This window comes from Thermobia domestica, chromosome 13 (assembly GCF_964235325.1).
Source record: "Thermobia domestica chromosome 13, izTheDome1.hap1.1, whole genome shotgun sequence".
In the NCBI taxonomy this organism is placed as follows: Eukaryota; Metazoa; Arthropoda; class Insecta; order Zygentoma; family Lepismatidae; genus Thermobia; species Thermobia domestica.
This window is the reverse complement of record NC_137466.1, coordinates 90,426,627-90,449,795: the sequence shown is the minus strand read 5'-3', so window position 1 is coordinate 90,449,795 and position 23,169 is coordinate 90,426,627. Positions and strand designations below refer to the sequence as shown.

Here is a 23,169-nt window from a genome sequence, read left to right as displayed (position 1 = left end):
GCTGAAAATTCTGCAGTTACCTTCCTTACATTTGGGAATTAAAACGAGGTAAATACATTTAGTTTTAAGTTGAATCGTTTTTAACTTCTCTGATGTCTTCACTTTGAATCATACCTAGTATTTATTAATAAAAGAAAATCTTCTGTATGAAAACATATTCCTGAAATATTGGACTGAATTATTGGTACAAGTTGATCTATGTATAGAGAAGTAAGAAGAAAAAAATCGAAAACATATAGGATATAAAGAGTCTCTAGAGCTAGAGCCCACGAAGGACTCTGAAAGGGCAGAACTCCATAACTCATTCTGCAAATATTGTACGTAAGCTTTCCTTTGGGATACGAAGACCGAGTGCATGGAAACTTTTGATTTAATGATAGTACTTAATGATGGTGATAGTTATGGTAAAACAGAGAACTATAATACCTTTACAAATAAAAGTTTTTTAGACACTAAAATTTTAATGATTTTCCTCTTTAGTTTCAAACTACAATTTATGATTCCATTTCCATCATAGTGAAATTTCTTTTTTCTTACTTCCTCTAGTGGATTCTCCAACAATAGTAACAGTGAACATTTACCTTCGCTCAATCAGCAAAATAGACGATTATAAAATGGTAAGTATTGGTTACATAACCATTTGTTATTCCTTTTATAAAATTCTCTTAAGTACAATATCTTCCTCAGCTAGAAGCCATAAAGATAAAGCGCTGTCAGGTCACTTGAAATACATGCTAAAAATGTATTTTTAAAAAAGAAAAACAAACCGTTTATTTGTATATTAAATATTTTGTATTCAACAGTTTAGAACTGATTAAAAGTTCTTCATGTGTCTGTTTCCATTATTAGATTAAAAACTAGAAAAACATCCATATTGAAAGAAGATCCAAATTTGAGACATTCTAATGAAACAAAATGCGTTTCAAGTAATTTCTAACGGTTATAAACACATTAATTATTAAGAAATTTATCTAGATAATTCACAGAGGAAAGAGTGAGTTTTGTATATTTACGATTTTCACAACGGATGAAATAAAATTAATATAAGTTTGCATAAAAGAAACGTTCAATTTTAGATCACACAATATTCAACACAAATACAGTATTTCTTTATAAAACAAAATTGATAATTCAAAGAAGTATTACTACACGTTAATTCTTTCAAATAACTTGATTACATATTTCTATTGTTTAAGAGAATATTTATGTAAATTTAATTTTGTTCGCTTTAGAACAAAGATTTATATTTTGAAGTTAAAAATTATTATATGAAATAGTTCCAAAATACTTTATTTTAAATATTTTCTGGAAGTGCTGATTTTCTGAATAGATTACTCATATCAATTTATGCCTATTTCAAACTAATAAATTACGGCTATTTTTTACTCAATTTTTTCGTACGTTCTTCACAGCAGTTTCTTTGAATTTAGATTATATTGAATTAATTCATTTATACATCAATATACTTCAAAAACTGAAATACAAACAAAACATTATTATGTAGAATATTAATTTGGCATTTTAGTTTGTTTACTGTGAATACAAATACGTCAAAGATTTCAGAATAGTTATTTATTTTCTCATTGTTTTGAAAATTAATATTCCACAGTATAATGATATTCAGTCTTTTATCGTTAAATGTACATTATTGTTATATTCTAACATCGTTTCTTCTATCTTCATAAAAAAATGCACTATGGTTTGACAAGATTAATGTGAAAAATTATATTCCTTATATTAGTTTCAAACTATAAAAAGTACAAATATTTACAACTATTAATACAAAATGCGTTAATCAAAACTATAACTAAAAAAAAAAGGTTCGAATGTCTTTTTAGCTTCTGTCCTTTATGCTATAAAGTAGTCTAGGCAAGGTGAAATTGTGACTAGAGAATTTTTTATCCTTCATATTCTTTCTGTAATTAGAAACAGATAAATTAATAAATAAGTCATCAAATCATCAAATGACGTAATCTGATTTCAGGAGTACAGTGTGCAGCTCACCTTCAGAGAACAGTGGATAGATGAGAGGCTTGAATTCAATGATTTTGGAGGTGAAAAACTCACATTTGTTAATGTTTGTGATAATGGTTTATTTTTCTTTATTTCTTTAAGTAATCCAGTGAATTAATGTTGTCTATCTTATTTCACACATGACCATGCCATTTCTGTAAATACGTATATTCCATCATTTTGTACAGCTTACTGTTTTCAATTTGTTTCCAAGTAAGAAAGCATTATATTTCAGTATTCTTTTCATATTTTTCTTCTAGAATTATTGTTTCCAATTATGTTAATATACATTTACGCTTAATTATATTTAGTTTAATTGTTTTGATCATCACGCTCGCATGTGTTAAGAAGAATAAGTAAATATTTGTTTTTGATAAGGAAGTATACATTATATTTTCTAGACACAAGAAATCCATGGTGCCTATAACACATTCTTCTCAAGTATCAGTAGTTTCTTGTCTAAAAATATTTTAAGTTTACTTTTATATTAGTGCAAAATAACAAAACTATAACAGCATAAATTATGAATTTTAGGCCATTGAAAAAAATATTAATTGGAAGGAGCATAAAAGAATTCCACGAGTATGGGAAATCATGAAATAGAAACTTTACGAACGGTAATAAAGTTAGTAAATACCTACACAATTTCAATATGTATTCAATATTTTGTACTTAAATAAAAAATGAAATACAAACTGCATGAGCTTCTCTAAGGAATTTGATCAAGACTTGTACGTAATTATCAGATGAACTATAAACAGATAATCTTTATAGAACAGCAATGTTCATACTTTGAAAGTACTTACAACCGAAAAATATTTGACTTTGAATTCTGCTGCGAGTAGTTCCATTATATACAAGATAGAATAATTTCAAATTAAATTAAGTCTACTCACTTCCTCTTAAATTAAACATAAATAATTATCAATTCTTGCATGCACAATTAAGGTATATAATTTTTGCAATACTTTGCAAGTGATGCCAATAAAAATATCAAAACTAATTGCATTAACAGAGGTCACAGATTTACTGTTATATGTGTTTGAAACTTCATGACGTCTTATAGAGAAGATTCAACATGGTGATACTTACAGAGTTAGTCAGGAAAGTAATGAGACTGGATGACTGACTTCCAGGAAATAAAATTTAATGATCCGATTGATACAACTTCTTAAAATTCTTCGAAGTATTTGATTATCGACACACCGCTGCCAGCGCGATTTTCATACAGCGAACGCCTCCTGGAAGTCAGTTTCTGACAATACCTTCACAACGCCTGTCGTTGCTGCTTGGATGGTCAAACTATCGTCAAAACGGCTACATTTCAAGCTTTTTAAAGCTTGATGAATAGAATAAAAGTTCACTCGGCTCACTTCGGGACTTTACGGTAGCTGCAACAATGTAGCAACGCCGATTCTAGCTAGTAATAACGTCATAACGAATACTATGTAACTTTGGCACGTTATCGTGATGGAAAAAATGAAATGAAATCTTTGAGTTTTACGTCCCACGGTTATGCCGGTTAGGCTAAAGGAGACGGTGATTATGAGAAATGAATGAAATGGTGGAATGAAGAAAGTGGGAGGAAACGGGAGAACCCCGAGAAAACCTACGCACACGGTGTTTGTCCACCACAAAGTTCACTTGGCGGGGGCTGGGATGGAACCCGGGACCCCAAGCACCAGAGGTGAACGGGTGGTTATCGTGATGGAGAATCCAAGATTTGGCAATTTCCAGTCGGACCCAATTGAATCTATCTAATAGGCTTTTGAAGACTTCAACATAGTAACCCAGGTTGACAATTTTCCCTTGAGTCAAAAATTCTTCGTGTACCACCCTTTTCTTGTCAAAAAGATAATGAGCATTGTTTTGATTTGGACATTCTTGCCCTTTTGGAGCATGGGGACTCCTTGGTGTCCCACTCCGAATTTTGGTGCATGCTTTCAGAGTCATATTGGAACACTCATGTTTAGTAGCCTGTTATTACGTTGACCACAAAGTCCAGTACACTTTTCATTTGTTCCAACATTTGACGAGAAATATCAAATCGTTTTTCCTTTTGTCTACCATTCCACAGTTTTGGCACCAACTTCGCACAAATCTTTCGCATGTTCAAGTTTTCGCCAACGACTTCGTGCACCAGTGTTTTAGGTTAGATTCAGTTATTCGGATATCATTATCACGCTCAAACGACGATCGTATTCGAAGAGTTCCTTCACTTTGTCGAAATTTTCGTCCATATCTTTCGTCGAAGGGCATCCAAAATATTCGTCGTCCTCCACCTTTTCCCTTCCGTTCTCGAAATCTCCATGCCAACAGAAAATGTGAGCTCTTGACAGGGCTTGGTCCTGATAGGGCTCCTTAATCATGGCGAACGTTTCTGAAGCAGTTTTTTCAAGCTTGAAACAAAACTTAATTGCTTATAGTTGCTCAAGCGAACACTGCATTTTAAGCTTCCAAAAATCTCGACGTCGTTTTTAAACATAGTTTGCAGGATAAGCGATCTTACTCTACCAGAGCTCGGAAGCGACTGATCCGGGTAGCGTTGGTTAGTTAAGACCCATCACCACCAGTCCTGCTCGTGGCGGACGCACTGTTGACTGAACCACCATGCGAGAACTAGTCTCATTACTTTTCGAACAAAGCCTGTACTTATTGCATGGTTACCAGTACTTCCTTTTTGTAACCGGAATTTTCTAGTTCTTAATTCAAGTTATCCCCCAATTGTTTCAAGATATTGAATCAACACCAAAATTTTTGTCCCTTACTGGAAATCGAGCTTGGAATAATTCACTAAAAGTTATGCTATACGAAAAACTCATTTTGCACAATTTTCATTAATATCATTGTGTGACAAATTTTGTTATCATTACAAAACTGTGTATTTTGACCCATACTCAGTAACATTTAGATATCTATTTAAAAATTGTATTCATTAAAAGTTGCTTTGGATTTATCATAAACAAATTTCAAATGTATACCTTACTTCACGCATTTGTTTTAAGCTAATTTTATTTCAAAATATCCTGTACAATCTTTGGCTTGTAGATTGTGAAACTAGCCGTGTATGTCAGTTTTTCCTTTTCAAGGTAGAAAATAAGTTATTTTCTTTAAAACAAAATTCTGCGTAAATTTATTTTTGAGTTTCCAAACAATAATAACACTTCAATGTCTGTACTAAATCGATCAAATTTGCCTCGAATTTCTGCAATTCATTCATACGTAATATTTCTTCTTCATTGCAAAATAAATGTTACAATCATATTTTTTTATATATAATTTAGATGCACTGAAAATATTAGTTCATAGTGTTCCATGATTTATTGCTCTAACTTATAATAATACTCTAACACCATTGCAGTTGATTTGTTTTTCAAAGTTCTGAATATATATTCTTTATTTTATTTATTTATTTATTTATTTATTTATTTATTTTTCGTTTTCTTTTAGGAAAGTTGAAGTACTTGACACTTACAGACGCAAGGAAAGTTTGGATGCCTGACCTTTTCTTCTCAAATGAGAAGGAAGGGCATTTTCATAATATAATAATGCCTAATGTTTACATTAGAATTTTCCCTAATGGATCTGTACTATACAGTATAAGGTTTGTATCTACAACGAGAATATTCGAATAATTAAATAAATTTTTATGCTAAGTTTTGTTGATTTATAGAGACTTCCTTACCCTATTGTTACTATAAAGACTTACAATAATTAGAAGGGGGATATTAAATAGAGCAGAATTTTGTATACACGAAGTTGAAAACATGATGTAGCCAGAATGAACTTTATATACTGGATGCTGAAATAATGGCGTAACGAAAGTTGCCATATTGAAGAAGGCATCGAAACAAGCAAAAACTCTTCAGTAAACATAGGGCGGAAAATACCTCCTTCCACAGTTATAAGGTGCCGAAAAAGACGGAAAATAGACTTGAAACCTATACAGCTCGAGAACTATGGGCCTATCGTAATCGGGTCAAGGAATTACAAAGAAACTAGTATACGTTTTATCTAAATATTCATGTTTTAGAATCCTGAGGTAAAGGCGCAACGAATTGTATATAGGAAGTTGGAGTTCGTGAAGTCACATTAAGTACCAATTAAGCATAAATAGCAAAGTTCACGCAAATGCCATTTAAATATTATTTCATTTCTCTGTTAGTAATCGAAAATGAATAAGATATCTTTTTCCTTTAATGTAATAACAACATTATTTTCAGGAGTTATGTAACCACACACAACATATTTTTAACTATAAAAGAATTTCATAATAAAGTGGAATCAAATTTTGATATTAAAATATAGTTGGTAATATTTGAAAAACGTATTTACTAACTTGCTCTTGCTTAAGAACAAAAATGACTGAAATATCATTAGAGTTACACAATCATTTCCATATGTAAATGTACGTATTTCTTTCGTAAGAGCTACGGATTGTAATCTAGTTGGTACTTAAAAAGTACAAATGTATGAAAGAATGCCGTCTTACTCTTGAACTGGCAGAAAATTGAACCATGTCTCAGATTTTCCGATTCTTGCATTACCACTGAATTATCTTTTTTTTAACAGTGCTTCAGAGCATTGTTTGAAAACTAAATAATTTAAATAATTTGAAGTGTATTCTTTCTACATGTTTACACAAACCAAATCCTTTTGAAATGTTTCCAAAATAGTTTGCTGTGTGTGGAAAATAATTCCGAGACTTGCTAGGTTAACGGTTGTTTATGGAATGGCAACTGACATGGAGGCTTACGGAAGTGTCACTCATCGATCTGAATGAAACTTTGCATACTTGTAGAACATCGAAAATAATCAACACGTATTTTTTTATTTGTGCAATGGTACAGGTTTAAGGGTAGAAACCACTCTTTGAACGGTGGGGCTGGTCTCCAAGCATAGACAGAAAACAATCATTTAATGTTGAAGAAAACTGGGTAGGACAGCTGATGCACAAACTGACGTCAAAATTATAAAATTCAAAATGGCGGATCCAATATAGCGATTATTTAAAAAGTCTGCTGGTTTGAAATGTTCTGTAGTTAGACAAGAACAATCATAGTTGGCAGTGGTTACTGAGAGAAGGTTGCAGACCCATTTGAAACCCCATTCTGTAGGTACTTTAACTGGATGCTTGATTAAAGTGTGTGTCTGCACCTCTCACTTTTAGGGGTGCTTATTTATAGTGAGCCCCTCGTCTCTCACAATTCAGGGTGCTTATTGAAAGTGAGTCCCTTCTCCTCTCACTAGTCGGGTTGTTTTTTAAAGTGAGTCCCCTCGCCTTTCACTACGTCAGAACTTCATATATCCTCAATTGTTATAATTATAAATTTATCTAGAAAATGTTTTACAGTAATAATGTTCAGCAACAACAACAACAAAAAAAAAAAAAAGTGTGTGATGTTTAAACATCGTTTACACCACCACTTATTACGGAAATAACTGTAAACAAATCACAAAATACTGCAGAATCATTCAAAAAATATTACGGGATTTTCAAACGCATGTTTTTTTCTTTCGAAATAACCGCTTTTGTACCACGAATATCTAACAACATTTGCAAATTTGGGAGAAGAAAACTGGTTATAAATCAGCGATTGGATCTTAATTATATTATTACGGAGATCTAAATTAATGTTATATTTCTAAAGAAGAACAATATCAGAAAAATGTCTCAAGAATCTTTTCCACGGCCAAAAGAAGAACACATTAAGAGGTTGAATCCTACCAGTTGTTTCTGCAAAAAGGGATTTTATTTTGGATACTCGTTTGTTCTTAAAATAGGTTCAAAAGTTAATGAATTGTTATCGCTCCATGAATCAAATAACAAAATGGACTTTGCATTAGATGCTGGGAGGAAAACTTTTTGAAATCATGATCTCACAAGACTGAATGTTAATTTTCCTTAATTTGATGCTTCACAAGCACATTTTCAGATTTAAAGAAGTTGTTGTTTTGGACCATAGTCAGAGGCGAGAGGACTTTCTTTCAATAAGCACCCCGGATAGTGAGAGGAGAGAGGTGTCACTTTAAATAAGCACCCCTAATAGTGAGAGGTGCAGAGACACACTTTAATCAAGCATCCCGTTAAAATACATACAGAATTGGGTTTCAAATCTGTTTGCCACCTTCTTGCAGTAACCCCTGTCAACTATGACTGTTCTTACCTAACTACAGAACATTTCAAACCAGCAGACTTATTTAATTGTAATTGTCATATTGGATCCGTCATTTCGAATTTCACAATCTTGACGTCAGATTCTGTATCATCTGTCCTATCCCCTGGCAGTACGTTTTCTTCTACATTAAATGATTTTTTCTGTTTATGCTTGGAGACATCCCTATCGTTCAAAGGGTGGTTTCTACCCTTAAACCCGCACCATTGCCGAAATAAAACAAAATAGATGTGGATTATTTTTCGATGTTCTACAAGTATGCAAAGTTTTATTCAAATCGGTGAGTGACACTTCTGTAAGTCTCCTTGTGAGATGTGGCCATGGTGAGAAGGAAAGAAAGACGGGATCTCAGCTTCCCACAAGATTTCTTCCCCTGCATATCTTATATGTTTATTAATCGTGTTTAATGTTTGAATATTTATATCAAATGATGAAGTTTATTTTAGGTTGGTGCGAATAAATGTCCACCCAGGTGCGTCATTTCCAGAGGTCAGAAAATGTAAACTAATATCTGGTTAATGAAAATTGTCCCCATTTTCAATCACACACTTTTGCCATTGCTTACCCAACGACTGAATTTCATGCTGAAAGAAGTCTGGAGTCTGTGATTCAAAGAAGTCCTCAAACTCACGTTGCACCATTCAATATTCAAGGAAGTTCTTCCCTCCAGAGAAGTAGTCGAGATACCGGAAGAGGCGTTATAGTGAGAGAGATATCAGGGGAATAGGAGTAATGACTGCACTATCCATTGATCGACACCATTGTCGTGCAACAAAAGAGCACCATGTGTCTGTTGACCATTGCTGGATGCTTGTGAACAAGTTTACGGTGCATTTCATGGAGTTGAGGACTGTAACAATCTGCAGTGATGGTTTCACCTCTCGTGAGAAATACATGATAGATCATCCCACTATAGATCACCATGTTAGCAACAAAACGTTCTAGGATGGAGGTATTGTTTGGGAAACCATCCTGAACGTTGATCACGATCGAACCTTGTCCTGACTGTTTACTATTTTCATGGTGGATCCATTTTTTATCTGAAGTAACAATATAATCCAGAAAACTATTCCGGTTATTTCTTATACTCAGAGAAATGCAGACTTCCATACGGCGATTCTTGTTGGCAGGTGTCAAGTCATGTTTCATCCAACTCAATTTAACTTTTATCACTCTACCAATCGCACAGAGCGGCCGAATGACAGTGGTATGGTGCATAACTAATTAATTTGCAGTGGTACCAATACTTTTCCGAGGGTCCACTTTCACGGTGTACCTGAGAAAATATCTGAATATGGTGTTCGTCGGTATCCATGGGGTTCACTATATAATGCTGTCACAAACAAAATTTGACAAACCAACATCGAATGGTTTATGCATTCGTCATTTCTAGTCCAAATGCACTGTTAATATATTTTAGGTATTGCTATGTAGAACGTCTAAGTTTCAATTCGTAAAGAAAATGCGTGTTTTTCATTGTCCAGTTTAATACGATCTGTTCACCAACACTTACCTCGTGACTGTCTGGGTATCCTAGCCTGTTTACTGGACCGTACTGAGTTTGATCGTTTGATATGTGACCTTAGTCCATCCCTGTGTTGTGCTGCCGAAGTGAGTTGCCCATCAGACTCTGAATGCAGACATTTCACTCACACCAACCTACTAATAGAAGCTGAAACATATTTTTTAAAAAATGAAACCACATCAATATGAAATAAATCTTCTGGGCTACAAGACTGATGTTTGCAGATTCACTTTCAATATTGACACGCATCCTCGCGTTATATATGTTCTGTGTTACATAGGTGGAAGGCGAGCTAAACTCTACTTGGATTTGAAATGAAATATTACAAAATACTTCTTTAGATAACTTTCTGAATAAAATATATCAAAAAAATTCAAGGAAGTTAGTACAAATTGCAACTATTTTGAGTAACTTGTGAAAAAAGTATTCGAATATTCCAAGTAATGATTAGTGCAATATTGATTGATCATACACTGTGCTTCTCTCAAATGCCAAGCTGGATGCACATAGTTGCAAATTTATTGCGAGAAAAGAATCGATATTTAAAAAAAAAGAAAAAGAAAAAAGAAAATCGTAGAAAAAGAAATTTATTGTGACTGATATACATGTACATACTTCGGCTACTTTTGGACGTTATCACCATGAACCTCCAGACATTTCTAGTAGTGTGGCACAAGCTTCCGTATACTTTCTGTGTAAAAATCTGCCGCGTGAGATTACAGCCAGTCTAGAACTGATGTCGAGCACTTTATTGTCACTGAAATGGTTCGATGGAAGCCACTTTTTCAGATGGAAAAAAGAGAAAGAAATTCGAGGGGGAAAGTCGAGGCTGTAAAGGAGATGATGGAATAATTTCCATTGAAATCTTTGAATTGTTTCACCGATACGAGCAGCTCTGTATAGGCGGGCGTTGTCATGGGTCAGAAGAACTTTAAATCGTAGCACTCCTCGCAGATTATTCAGTGTTTAGTAATACACATCTGTTGTAATTGTTCGTCCTGGCTCCAAGAATTATACACGAATCACACCCTTTTGGTTCCAAAACACGATTACCATGATTTTGTGACCTGATGCTGTTTGAATTTCTTCGCTTTAGGAAAACCAAGGTGCCACCATTGCATTGACTGCAGACTCGACTTCCTAGTCGCGTACGATATCCAGATCTCATCCCCCGTCACTATGTGAGACAAGAGGTCATCCCCATCCTCCCAATAACAGACCAAAAAATCACGTGCAGTTGTATTTCTGTGCACTTTGTGAACATCAGTCAGCATTTCAGGCACTCACCAATTAGTTACAATATGATGCATTGTTTTTGCAGACACTTCTGAAAACTTGGCGAGTTCAGTTATTGTCAGCGATTGGATGGCACTTCCTCGTTAACAAGTTCTACCAGATCGTCCGTTTGAACACTAGGTCTTCCGCTATGCTCATTGTCATGGGCATTTGAATACCCTTCCCGAAACTCTGTGCACGATTGCTTGACCTTCCTTTCACTCATTATTGTCGGTCCGTAAACAGCACACAATTCCCGATGAATGTCAGCTGCGTTCTTCCATTCGTATAACAATCTCACTTCACATTTGGCGAGATTTTGTTCTACTGCTGCCCTTTCACCTTACTGCTATTCTCACGTACGCCAGTCTACTCGGATGATTCTATCTCTGTGGCAAAGACAGAATATTACGGCATGCTCCTGCGCATGCTCAACTACATCAGTCTTGTCAACCCAGTGTAAAAAATTATCTGCCCTTTTTCTTTTGACGTATGCCTCGTACATTATTATTGTATAAAAGTGAATTTTATGTAATTTTTCTTCATTGTTTTTAACTATGTCAATTACATTCATATAAATTCAGTGTCAAACAAATAAACTTCCGTAAACATTTTTTGTTTCCTTATGGATAGTTTATTGATGCATTTCATACAATTTGTGATTCTAGTATCTCACACTGCCAAGATTTATGTTTTTTTTTCTTTTTTTTTTTAATATTAAGTTGAAGCTATTTCTTAGTGATATCTAGTTTCTGAAGTTCAAGTTTATTAAGTGCTTCCAGGATTCTAATTGAATAATATTAACTGGACTTCTAAAAATGTAAAAATTCAATTTGTTTTATTTAATCAGATTAAAATTATACTAATAACTACTTATATACTAAAGTATCTCCTTTTCGCGTAGTACAGTGCACATGGAATAATACTGTGAAGTGCAGAAAAATCTAATAGATGGAATGAAAACGAATCGAATTCCTGTCTTTCACGTGTCAGAGTTACGTCAGTGAACAAGAGACCCGAGTTAATGTGGTTTTCATCCCTGGTTAAGATGTAAATCCACATCTCATGTAGCTTCGGTGCTGACAGGGGTCTTGAACTGCAATCCAACCTGATTAACGAAAGTGAATAGTTATGAAATTAAAATTTTTGTGTTTTCACACAGGAATCGAACCTGGGATCAACTGAGCCAAAGGAACACGCGCTAGCCACTAGACTAGCGGGAAGTACTGACCACATAGTACAAAATACATGAAATAAGAGTTAACTTTCTGAATGGAGCCATTGTAAGGTAGAATTTAAGAAATGAGCATAGATTATGTGGTCATGGTTCCGTGCGTTTCTGTCACCACGTCATGGCGCGTCCTCAGCTTGCGGATCGAGGAGAGGGCCTCTAGATATAGAGGTTATCTGCGAATATACTGAATAAGCAGTCGCGGACAGACGACTAGGAGTGGTCCTCTAGCTTGGGGGTTCGGGTAAGGCTAACAACCTCATCCTGTAAAAAAAAGCACTTGTTCAGAAACATTCACAAAAGCCTCGGACAAGGACTGATACCTTGGCATGACCTCAGCAAAAGAAAATGGACATGAGATTTGGAACATGGAATATTAGAAGTCTTTATAGGGCAGGCGCGTTAAAATCCGTAATGAGTGAGTTACAGAAATACAGGATGGACCTAGTAGGAGTTCAGGAAGTTAGGTGGGAAGGAAATGGAGCTGTGAATTCCGGAAACTTTGCGTTCTTTTACTGGGAAGGAAATAAAAATTACCAGTTAGGAACAGGGTTTTTCGTTCACAAACGAATATTACCAGCAATTAAACGAGTTTAATTTGTTACTGAAAGACTTTCTTTTATTACTCTTAAGGGACGGTGGTGTGATATTATAGTTTTAAATTTACATGCCCCAACTGAAGATAAGGATGACGATATAAAAGACAGTTTTTACGAAGAAGTGGAACGGATATTTGACCAGCTCCCGCGATACCATATGAAAATTCTATTAGAGGATTTCAATGCGAAGGTAGGACGAGAGGATATTTTCAAACCGATTATAGGGAACGAAAGTCTGCATAAGGAAAGTAATGACAACAGTGTTAGACTCGTGAACTTTGCAACATCCAGAAACCTAATCGTGAAGAGTACAACATTCCTACATCGCGACGTCCGTAAATACACTTGGACATCATCAGACGGAAAAACACATAATCAAATTGATCACGTTTTAGTAGATAGAAGGCAATCTAGCACAATTGATGTCCGGTCGTTTAGAGGGGCTGATTGTGACACTGATCACTACCTGGTAGCAGCGATAATACGAGAGAGATTATCGTTGAATAAAGGTAGTATTCAATGTCCGAAAACGGAGAGATTTAATTTAAAGAAATTAGAAGAGAGCCAGCTAAGAGAGGAATACCAGATTGAAGCTTCGAATAGATTCTCGGTTTTAGAAGATTCGGAGTGCACTAGTGTTGAGGATACTTGGATTGAAATTAGAGATAACATTAAAAGTTTAGCAAAAGAAAAATCGGGACACGCAGAAATACGTAGGAACAAACCATGGTTCGACCAGGAATGCATTAAACTAGCAGAGAAGAGAAAACAGGCAAAATTACGCTGGCTACAAAATTTCGCAGATATCAGGCGGGAAACTTTCAAAACTTTTAGAATAAAGAAACGCGATTTTTTGAAAGCTAAAATTAAGGAACTTGAACATAATAGTAAAAATAAAAATATTCGGGACATGTATAAGGGGATCAGCGAATTTAAGAAAGGCTATCAACCTCGTGCTTATATGTTAAAGAAAGCTGACGGAATAGTTCTCACTGATATGGATAGCATCTTAATAAAAGGGGAAAGATTTCTTTGACGATTTGCTGAACACACAGCCAAAAACTAATGTGCATGGAGTAAAGGAGATACACACCGCAGAACCGTATATTCCAGAATCCAACCGAATAGAAGTAGAAATCGCTATAAAGAAATGAAAGAAACACAAATCTCCGGGTGTAGATGAAATTCCGGCTGAGTTAATTTTAGCTGGAGGCGAAAAGTTGTGAACAAGATACACAAACTCATTCTCCTTATCTGGAACAAGGAAGAATTGCCACAAGAGCGGAAAGAATCAATCATTGTTCCAATTCACAAGAAAGGCGACAAAACTAACTGTAATAATTATCGAGGCATTTCTCTTCTGTCAACATCCTATAAAATCCTTTCAAATATTCTATTAGCAAGACTGATCCCATACGCAGATAAAATTATTGGAAATTATCAGTGCGAATTAGACAAAATCGATCAACTATCGACCAAATATTTACCATTCGCCAATCTTCGAAAAAAGTGGGAATACAATACCCCGGTACATCAACTATTTATTGATTTTAGAAAGGCTTACGACTCGGTTTGGAGAGAAACATTATGCGATTTGCGATTGCTTTAATTTCTATTTATTATATTTGACAATAATGATGATGATAATGCGAATATTGCCTGAATCTAAGTATAGGCCACTTGACGTTAAACATTAGATAATGGAAATGTCTGAGTTTAGAATTATGTAAATAAGTTTAATAAGTAATGTGAATCTACACGTGACTGTCAAAAAGTTGCATTTCAAAAAAAAAAAAAAAAAAATAGACGTTATTAAACTGTCAACATAAGTGATGTTTTTTCTTTTACTAAATTTCTGTAATATAGAGAATATAGCAATAAGGCATGTAGCATGTCTCTTTGTTTTCTTTTTGTTTTTGTTTTATAAGAAGAAAGAAATTAAGAAGCAAAATAATATCAGTTTAAGTCATGTCTTCTATTTACTCTACTCTACAGCATGCACAACTCAAAAAACACTAAAATTTAGAATGTTCGGAGGGATATTAGTGATTAAAAACATACTACGCACTTTGAACTAAATAAACAGTTAATGTCGGTTTTTTAAATCACTTCTGAAACTTTAAGAACTAAAGTGCGTATGCTAATGTTTACTACTTTAATAATACTAATATAAACCCAATAAACGTATAATTATATTTGCTTTATGAATGATATACATTGTTTATCAGGCACCAACTTTTGTTCATAAATGTAATATTGTATACAATACAATACATAAATATAAACGAGGAGAAATCAGAAAGTAAGGCTTCCTAATGCAGATCTTTTGTACTATACCAGGTAGAAATTTGCTACTTGACAAAGACGAAATTCAAATCTTGATTGTGGGAGCAGGCTCAAGTTTCAGTGCCTCGAACATCCTGAATAAGACGTACACAAAATGATTACTAAGCCCTCTGTGACTAGAGGAGGTGCGTTTCTGTTATTCAATTTTTGTGCGCAAAAGGGACAGAACCAACTCAAATTCATAATCAATTGTTGCAAGTATAATGACAGTGCAACATATGTGTGAATTGTGTCGGGAGTGGTGGTCGCGTTACGACACCAGAGCTCCTCCCTGCAGTTGAAGAGGCTGTACAGACCAATCGCCAAGTGTCCTGACAAAGTTGGAAGTATAGTTTAATCTTTCACATGGTAAAATGTGGGATATTGTCCACAAACGTTTAGGATATAAAAGATCTTGCAGCAGGTAGTTCAGTGACAACTGACAGACGACCACCAGAAACACCGTACGGGTCCATTCTTCTCACATTTCCTCAGCTGTAATGAGTATGGGGAGGGTTTCTTGTACCAAATCATTTCTGGGGACGAAATGCGGGTGTACAGCCGAAAGCTAAAGCTGGAGCCAAAAGCGCGATCAATCCAGCGCAATTAATCAAGTGCAATCAATGGAGTATTCATGATCTCGAACAGTCAAAGAGTTCAAGACATTACCAACACGGGCAAACTGATGGCAATGGTCTTTTAGGATACTCATGGTGTTCTTTTGGTGGGATTTGTGCCCGTAATCACATAGTGAATGTTGCAGCGTATCAGGCAACACTGAGGAAACTAAAGAGATCTGTTCCACGCAGAAGCCTACAACTGTTTACAATAACAATGCACGCCCGCATATAGCTCATGCATCAGTGAATATTTCGCAATGGTGTATCTGTGAAAGTCTCCCACACCTAAAATACAGCCCGGATTTATACCCGTCTGATTTCCAATTTTTCCAAAATAAAAGAATATATACATGGCAAATGATTTACATCACATAGTTACGTCAAGCATGAGGTACCAGCATGGCTTCGTGGTCAGGATCCCATCTGTTATCGCCAAGATTTGACAAGATATTTCACCTAGACAAGTGTCTGAACAGAGAAGGAGACTATGTCGAAAAATAGCGGAAGAATGTATCTTCATTCAACATGTAAGTGTTTACCTTTATATCTAGTACCAACCTGATGGACCTGAGGCGGGAACCGTACTTTCTGACTTTGATATATTCCAAGAAATTACCTTCCGTATAAGAAACTATAAACACCACACTGCAGCTATATTTCATGTACAAGGTGTTTCAAAACAAACCGACAACGTTTGGGAGGTGATTCTTAACATCAAGATAAGACAAAAAGTATAGAACAACCTGGGTACACAAATACTTCCTTTCGGAGTTATAGGCTGAAAAAAATGAAAAAATGAACTTTAAAGGTTCATAGCTCCAAAACTATAGGATCTACCGTAGTCTGGTCAAGATTTCACTTAGGAACTAGTATGTGCCCTATCCAAATATCCAAGTTTCAGAATCCTGTGGTACTTCCGCAACAATGGTAGGATATAGGTTATTTTAAAATACAAAATTTATTAAACAGATAGACCTAATCTTCTATGTTCTAATTTTCTGTATGTTTTTTTTTATGTTCTATAAGTATTAATATAAAAATAGAAATAATGAAGCATATTATACTCGTATCTTAAGAAAATATCGCTAACTAATTTCTTTTCATTTTCTTTCTTAGAATATCTCTTACACTTTCTTGCCCAATGAATCTCAAGCTCTATCCTTTGGATCAACAAACATGTTCTCTTCGAATGGCTAGCTGTAAGTTTCTATTTTCTTTCTTATGAGTATGCTACATATTTTCACAAATTCAAGCAAAATAGATATTAAAATGTGTAGATTTTTGTTATACCAATTCTTAGTATTTGTCACAAACAAATAATTGCATCATATGAAGACTGAGCATTACTAAAGTATATTAATTTACAATAATTCAGTTACATTTTGCAACATATACAATACATACAGAAATCATACATATTGTTTAGAATTACCAATTCTTTTTCTAATATTTCTTATATACGTTTAGATGGATGGACCACTGATGACTTAGTGTTCTTGTGGAAATCTGGTGATCCTGTCCAAGTTGTTAAGAATTTACATTTGCCACGCTTCACTCTCGAAAGGTTCACCACCGATTATTGCAATAGCAAGACAAATACAGGTAACTAAACTTTTTCCTTAAAAATACATACAAATAAAGTGTTTAAGCTATATTTGAGACATGTATGAGAACGTTAGCATTGCACTAATGTTTAATATATTTTTTTAACTTTATGTTTCTTTATTCTGAGATTGTAATGCCCTTCTTGTTAAAAATATAGATGTTTTAACATACAAGTTTGCTCAAAGTATTATGAACTACATTTCAACAAAATTTAACATTTTAAGTGGTAGTTTTGTACTAAATCAGGAGAAATTGCAGAAAGTATGTTATTTCTTCTTATCATTTTCAAACTAACCAATCCAAAAAACAATATTAACCCGCCGTCGCACGCGCCGCGGAGTCACACTCCGCGAATAGAGAAATTTTAGTTTTCTTAGAACTGTTTAAAGAGTTCACGCTGTAAACTATACGTGGGCAATTATCAAAAACGTTGCAAAGAAAATATTAAACAATTTAATATCGCTTCAGAACAAAATACACATTAAAATTAAGATAGATAAATATTGCGGAGTGAGACTGTGCGCGCGTGCCTTGACGTTACAATTGATCACGCGGGCTATGGAGGGTTAAAATGTGGAAGTTAAAGCACTTGGAAAATGTTAGAGCTTAGCTCACGAATCTCAACCGCGATTGACGCGAACGAAGAATTAGAATCGCGGCAGAGATTCGTGAGCTAAGCTATATGAAATAATATTTCAAGCACACTGATCATAACATGACATTTTGCCAATTAGATTACTATGATCACTATGATTACTATGATCACGGATTGTCTATTGTACTGTGCTTTTCCATTATGTTGAAAAATGTAACAAATAAATATCATGTTTAAACATAACAAAAAAAGAAACCAATTTTATGTAATTTTGTATTTCTTTCCCTTTCTTTTACAGGCGAATACAGTTGCCTGCGAGTTGACTTGTTGTTCAAGCGAGAGTTCAGCTACTACTTGATCCAGATTTACATTCCCTGTTGTATGTTGGTCATTGTCTCATGGGTGTCTTTCTGGCTCGATCAGAATGCCATTCCTGCACGAGTGTCACTTGGCGTCACTACCCTCCTTACTATGGCCACTCAGACATCAGGGATTAACGCCTCCTTACCCCCTGTCTCCTATACAAAAGCCATTGATATCTGGACTGGAGTTTGCCTAACGTTTGTGTTTGGTGCATTGCTGGAGTTTGCACTCGTAAATTATGCAACTCGCTCAGATATGCATCGCGATAACATGTTGAAACAGCGACGTCAATGGGAACTTGAGCGTGCTGCTTCATTTGAAGCGGCCCTTGACCATTTGGAAGATGGTGCAGCAACTTTTGCAATGGTGAGCTTATTCTGGTATAAATATGTATATTTGCACTGTGATTTATTGAAATTATCCACTGCGTAAATCTTATTTCTTACTCACAAACTTAATTAAAATATAATTATTGAACGCGAAAGGAAATATTAAATAAGATTCACACAGAAGAAAGTAGTACATGCTACAAAGTGGTATAGTGATCTTCTAACATGCAAGAAACCTTCAACCAACGAAGTGGATTAATTATATCATTTTGTTATCCAAATCTTAATTCGTACACTTCTTAATTGCTAATAAATTATGCATATAAACAAAGTATTTACCGGTGCCCATTTGGTAGAGGTTGTTTAAACTCGAAGCCACACCTCCACTCAGGGCCTTGTAAATTACCTACAAAAACTAACGTGTGATTTTGAAGAAGATAACGTGTGATTTTGAAGAAGATAACGTATGATTTGGTGATACTTTACTTAAAGCGGTACATTTTCCAGTTATGCCATAATATGAATGAGACTCTAAAAGCTATCATTACTGTTCGAAGAGCATGCGTTATTTCTATTGAACTAAAAATAATAATTTGAAATAAAACATCTATTTAAAAAAAATAATCTCTTAAGTCTAACTTTTATGACTCTACAAATACTTAACTCCTCTACTCGATTTGAAGAACAAATTTGCGATATTTGATCCTCGAAGTTAACTTGCGTACAAAAAGAAATTATTTCAACCAACGATATAACGTATAGCATTATAGCTTTTAAAAAAAGCATTATCATATGTAAAATTGCTTATAATTGTACCAAGCGGATATAACATTAAACAACAATGCGTAAATTTCATTTACACATAAAAAGGTAGGTGCGTTACCTTGAATTACCCACAAAAAATACAATAGTGAATAGTTTATTTCAATGCACTTGTACAGTCTGTGTCAAAAGTAGTTTCCTTTGTATGGAAACTACGTTACAAAGTTGCACAATTCGTTGTTATTTCTCTTCGATGTTCTGGAATTATGTAAACAAAAAAAAATCGAATTATTCCAAGCCAGATTTTCTTTAATGTGCTATCACATTTCAAGTTCAATATTTGGCACCGATTGTACGCACAAAATACTCCAAACATGCACTCATACTTAAATATATCCCTCCATTACCTGTGTTTTAGTCGACACTTGTGTGGAAACGGCTTTCTTTTAGGGCTAAGTTTCTGCTTATAACTTGCAGCTTCTCGGTCCAGGGGCACTGCCCCTCCACCTAGAGGCAAGGCTTTACACCCTTGAGTAATCTATACCCTTACTTTTCCTCCATTTAAATCCTCATCATGCTCTCAATGGAATTATGTAAGTATTATAGTACTATTACTTCTTTTCAAAGACTCAAAGAAGGAAGACTACAACTGATAAGTTTGGATCAGTTATATTTTAAATGAGATTGAGGAGTCCGAAAGGAAAAAATAGGGTTGAAAAGTGCTGGAATTGAAAGAGCTTGAAATTTCTGTTAACACCGTTTGACCTAAATTCTGTGTTCCTTACGCTAATAACTGTGAATTTTCAGTGTTATCGCAACCTGTTGATTAATATAATTTCATGCGATTTAAAGTGCTGCCATTTCAGTTTTCACCAAAAGTGAACCTTCATAGTTTTTTTTCAGGACTCTTCAATTATAAGTGTATATTAGTAATATGTCGCTTTTCTTAGGTTGAAATACTATTAAATTATTTACATTCACTATTTTCAAATTGAAATATCATCAACAAACTAAGTGTTAGGCACAAGAAATTATGATGTAAGAACTAAAATTTTTGATTTAGGGTTAGATTTGCTATGTAAATATTCGCATAAAGAATTATAAGTTTGGATCAGTGATCATAAGCGGCGCCACAGTGGGTGCAGCTGCACCCACATTAACTTCGATTTTCAGATTTTCTACAATAATCCTTTCTATTTTGTTTATTTACTGTTTCCTGTGTTTGGATATATTTAAGTGACTTCTTAAATCTCTCATAAGTTACTTGCTATCATACAGTGTTTTGTGTGTGTGTGTGTATGTGTGTGTAAAACTTAGGGATTATTTTTGAGATCTTAAGGCTCAATAGTGCAGAGCGTTCTGGCAACAATGTTAGGATGTGTTGGCAGAACGTCTTTGGCGAACAGTGCAATGTAATTGCTAGTTGATTGTTATTGTATGTTCGCACGTCGGCATGTTAATTTGCCCTTGAAGTGTTTAAATCAAACCAACAAGGAACTTTACTTGGGTGGATAAAAACCACATCTTCAACCAAAGCTCTTGTAATTGATGCCATTGCAAAAAAAGAAAAGTACCCCTGTACACTTAAAAATAAAAATTCTAATATTTCTTTGATGGATTCATAACTCACATACACATGTATCCATGTATGAAGTTTCTTTAACTATGCACATAAATGTTTTTATTTCGTACCATAATATTTTTTGCTATGTCTTATCCCTAAGCAGCCTGCACGTACATTACCAAAGTCCTGACGCCGCCTATGTCAGTGATGTAATATGTTCAATTAGGAATGTTAAAACAATAACACTTCTTCTAAACTACTCATTATTAGCATTCTTACTTTAACTCATTACTTAATTAAAATATATGGAATGTTGTTTATATTTTCTTATTTATTTATTTGTATGGTAATATAATGACTATGCGAGTACTCTGAAGAACAACTACCATAAAAGTTAAGAAACATTAGGATCAAACAGATTTCAAATTTTACCATCACATTGACCTCAATATAGGTAACTACGGAGTGTGTGATTGCACATTCTAACGAAATAATTTCGTTCTTTTTTTCTTCAATTGTGATCCATTTTAAAATTTAGTATTTATTTGTATTCTTTGTTAACCGAAATAACGTTTTAAATAATTTTAAATACATTTAAAACCTAATAAAATGAGTACATGATAATATTATGGTGATAGTGATATAGATAGGAGGTCTTTAGTTACTTTTGTGTATACCCATATAAAAATTTCTGGCTACACCTATGGACTAAATCGAAAAAATTAAGAGCAATAGTTGCATTCCAATTATCCAAAGTGATAGAAGTTCTAACACAAATTTTCAAAATTCAACCTAGGAATTTACACCTTAAATTCAGTGTCAGAGTCCAGGCTATACACAAATCTATTGAGTGGAATGTTTTCTACTCTTATTTTAATCGTAAAGTACAAACATTCTTATTAGTACTACCTTCAAATCACTAGCAGCATTCCCTCTACAGAAAAGCATTACGACTAGCAGCCTGCCCTACGCTAGCCAATGATCTGGAAGTTCGATTTGAATTGATATACCCTCTACAAACACATTGTATGATGCTAATTTTGTTCGAATCGGATAATATATATATAAGGTGTCTTTAACTGTTTCAACTGCACTAAATAAATTCAATAAATTAGATTTTAATGAAAAGCATTTATACGAACACCTGACTTTAGTTTGCTGTTTCTTTAACATACCGGTAGTAATTTATTTCCAATTTGACTCCTAAAGATACTTTTTTTTTTTAATATACTGTGTTACATTTCTTAAAATTCTACCAATATTAAGCATCCGTGTTGTATCTGTGTTTCAAACCAGTTGTCGAATTTTATTTTTTTAAGTTATAACAATAGATGTATTTACGCTAAAAAGTTTTGATTTTAGCGACAATAATCGGATTTATTACTTTAACTTTCATTGCTAATAAATAATAAAATAATAGGCATTATTTCTTACCATAATCTTAAATAACTCTCTGATAAAACGTTTTCAGTAATTATTCTGCTCATAAGCAACCTTTCTTGACAATTTGTAATAGATATAAGATTTCATCTTGCGTACGTGTTTTGATAATATTAATCTTTTCTTTTATGATTGCTTTGGAAAATGATGTAATTATTATTTAATAAAACGCATACACTAAGACTCTATACTTTGGTAACTTTTAGTAACGTTCAGAAGCTAATTCTAATGGGTAAATTTTAATTTAACACAAAATATTGCTGACTTCGAAAGTTAAAATCAATTTACTGTTAGAACCATATACAATGCTATATTCAATGTATCATGCTGGAACTCTAAGCAAATGGAATGACAACGTAATATTATTCTTCAACTAAGGAGAACAAAATACTAGGTCATTCTGGTTATCCCAACCTACAGAGCACGCATTAACATAAATATCTAACGCAATCATAGGCAGTCAGACTTTCAACTGTCGACAGATTTCTGATCTAGAGGAAAAGGATTTCCTTTGGTCCTTCCCAAAACTGTATGACTTGCTCCTAGTGAACACTTAATAGCCATTTTTTTTCAAAAAAAGTAAAGAAAGTCAAAAGTCAGATAGAATACCATAAAACTAAGAATAAAATAAAATTAAAATAAACATTATAGACAAGCTACAGCTTAAAACGCAATTGAAATAAGAAAAACAGGTTAAAAATACTTATTACTCACAGCAATTAGCAAAAATAACACTATTGAAGCTCA

The 23,169-nt window shown here is 34.1% G+C and overlaps 1 protein-coding gene across 1 annotated transcript in view; it reads left to right on the top strand.

Annotated features, from left to right (window-relative positions):
* LOC145668325 (glutamate-gated chloride channel-like) overlaps window positions 1-23,169 on the top strand; it is a 185,025-nt gene that overhangs the window by 143,879 nt on the left and 17,977 nt on the right. The window contains exons 4-9 of the mRNA XM_081736062.1: window positions 547-617; window positions 1,985-2,054; window positions 5,464-5,617; window positions 16,881-16,963; window positions 17,232-17,366; window positions 18,263-18,693. Of these exons, the coding sequence (XP_081592188.1) occupies window positions 547-617; window positions 1,985-2,054; window positions 5,464-5,617; window positions 16,881-16,963; window positions 17,232-17,366; window positions 18,263-18,693 (944 nt within the window). The remainder of the gene's footprint in view (window positions 1-546; window positions 618-1,984; window positions 2,055-5,463; window positions 5,618-16,880; window positions 16,964-17,231; window positions 17,367-18,262; window positions 18,694-23,169) is intronic.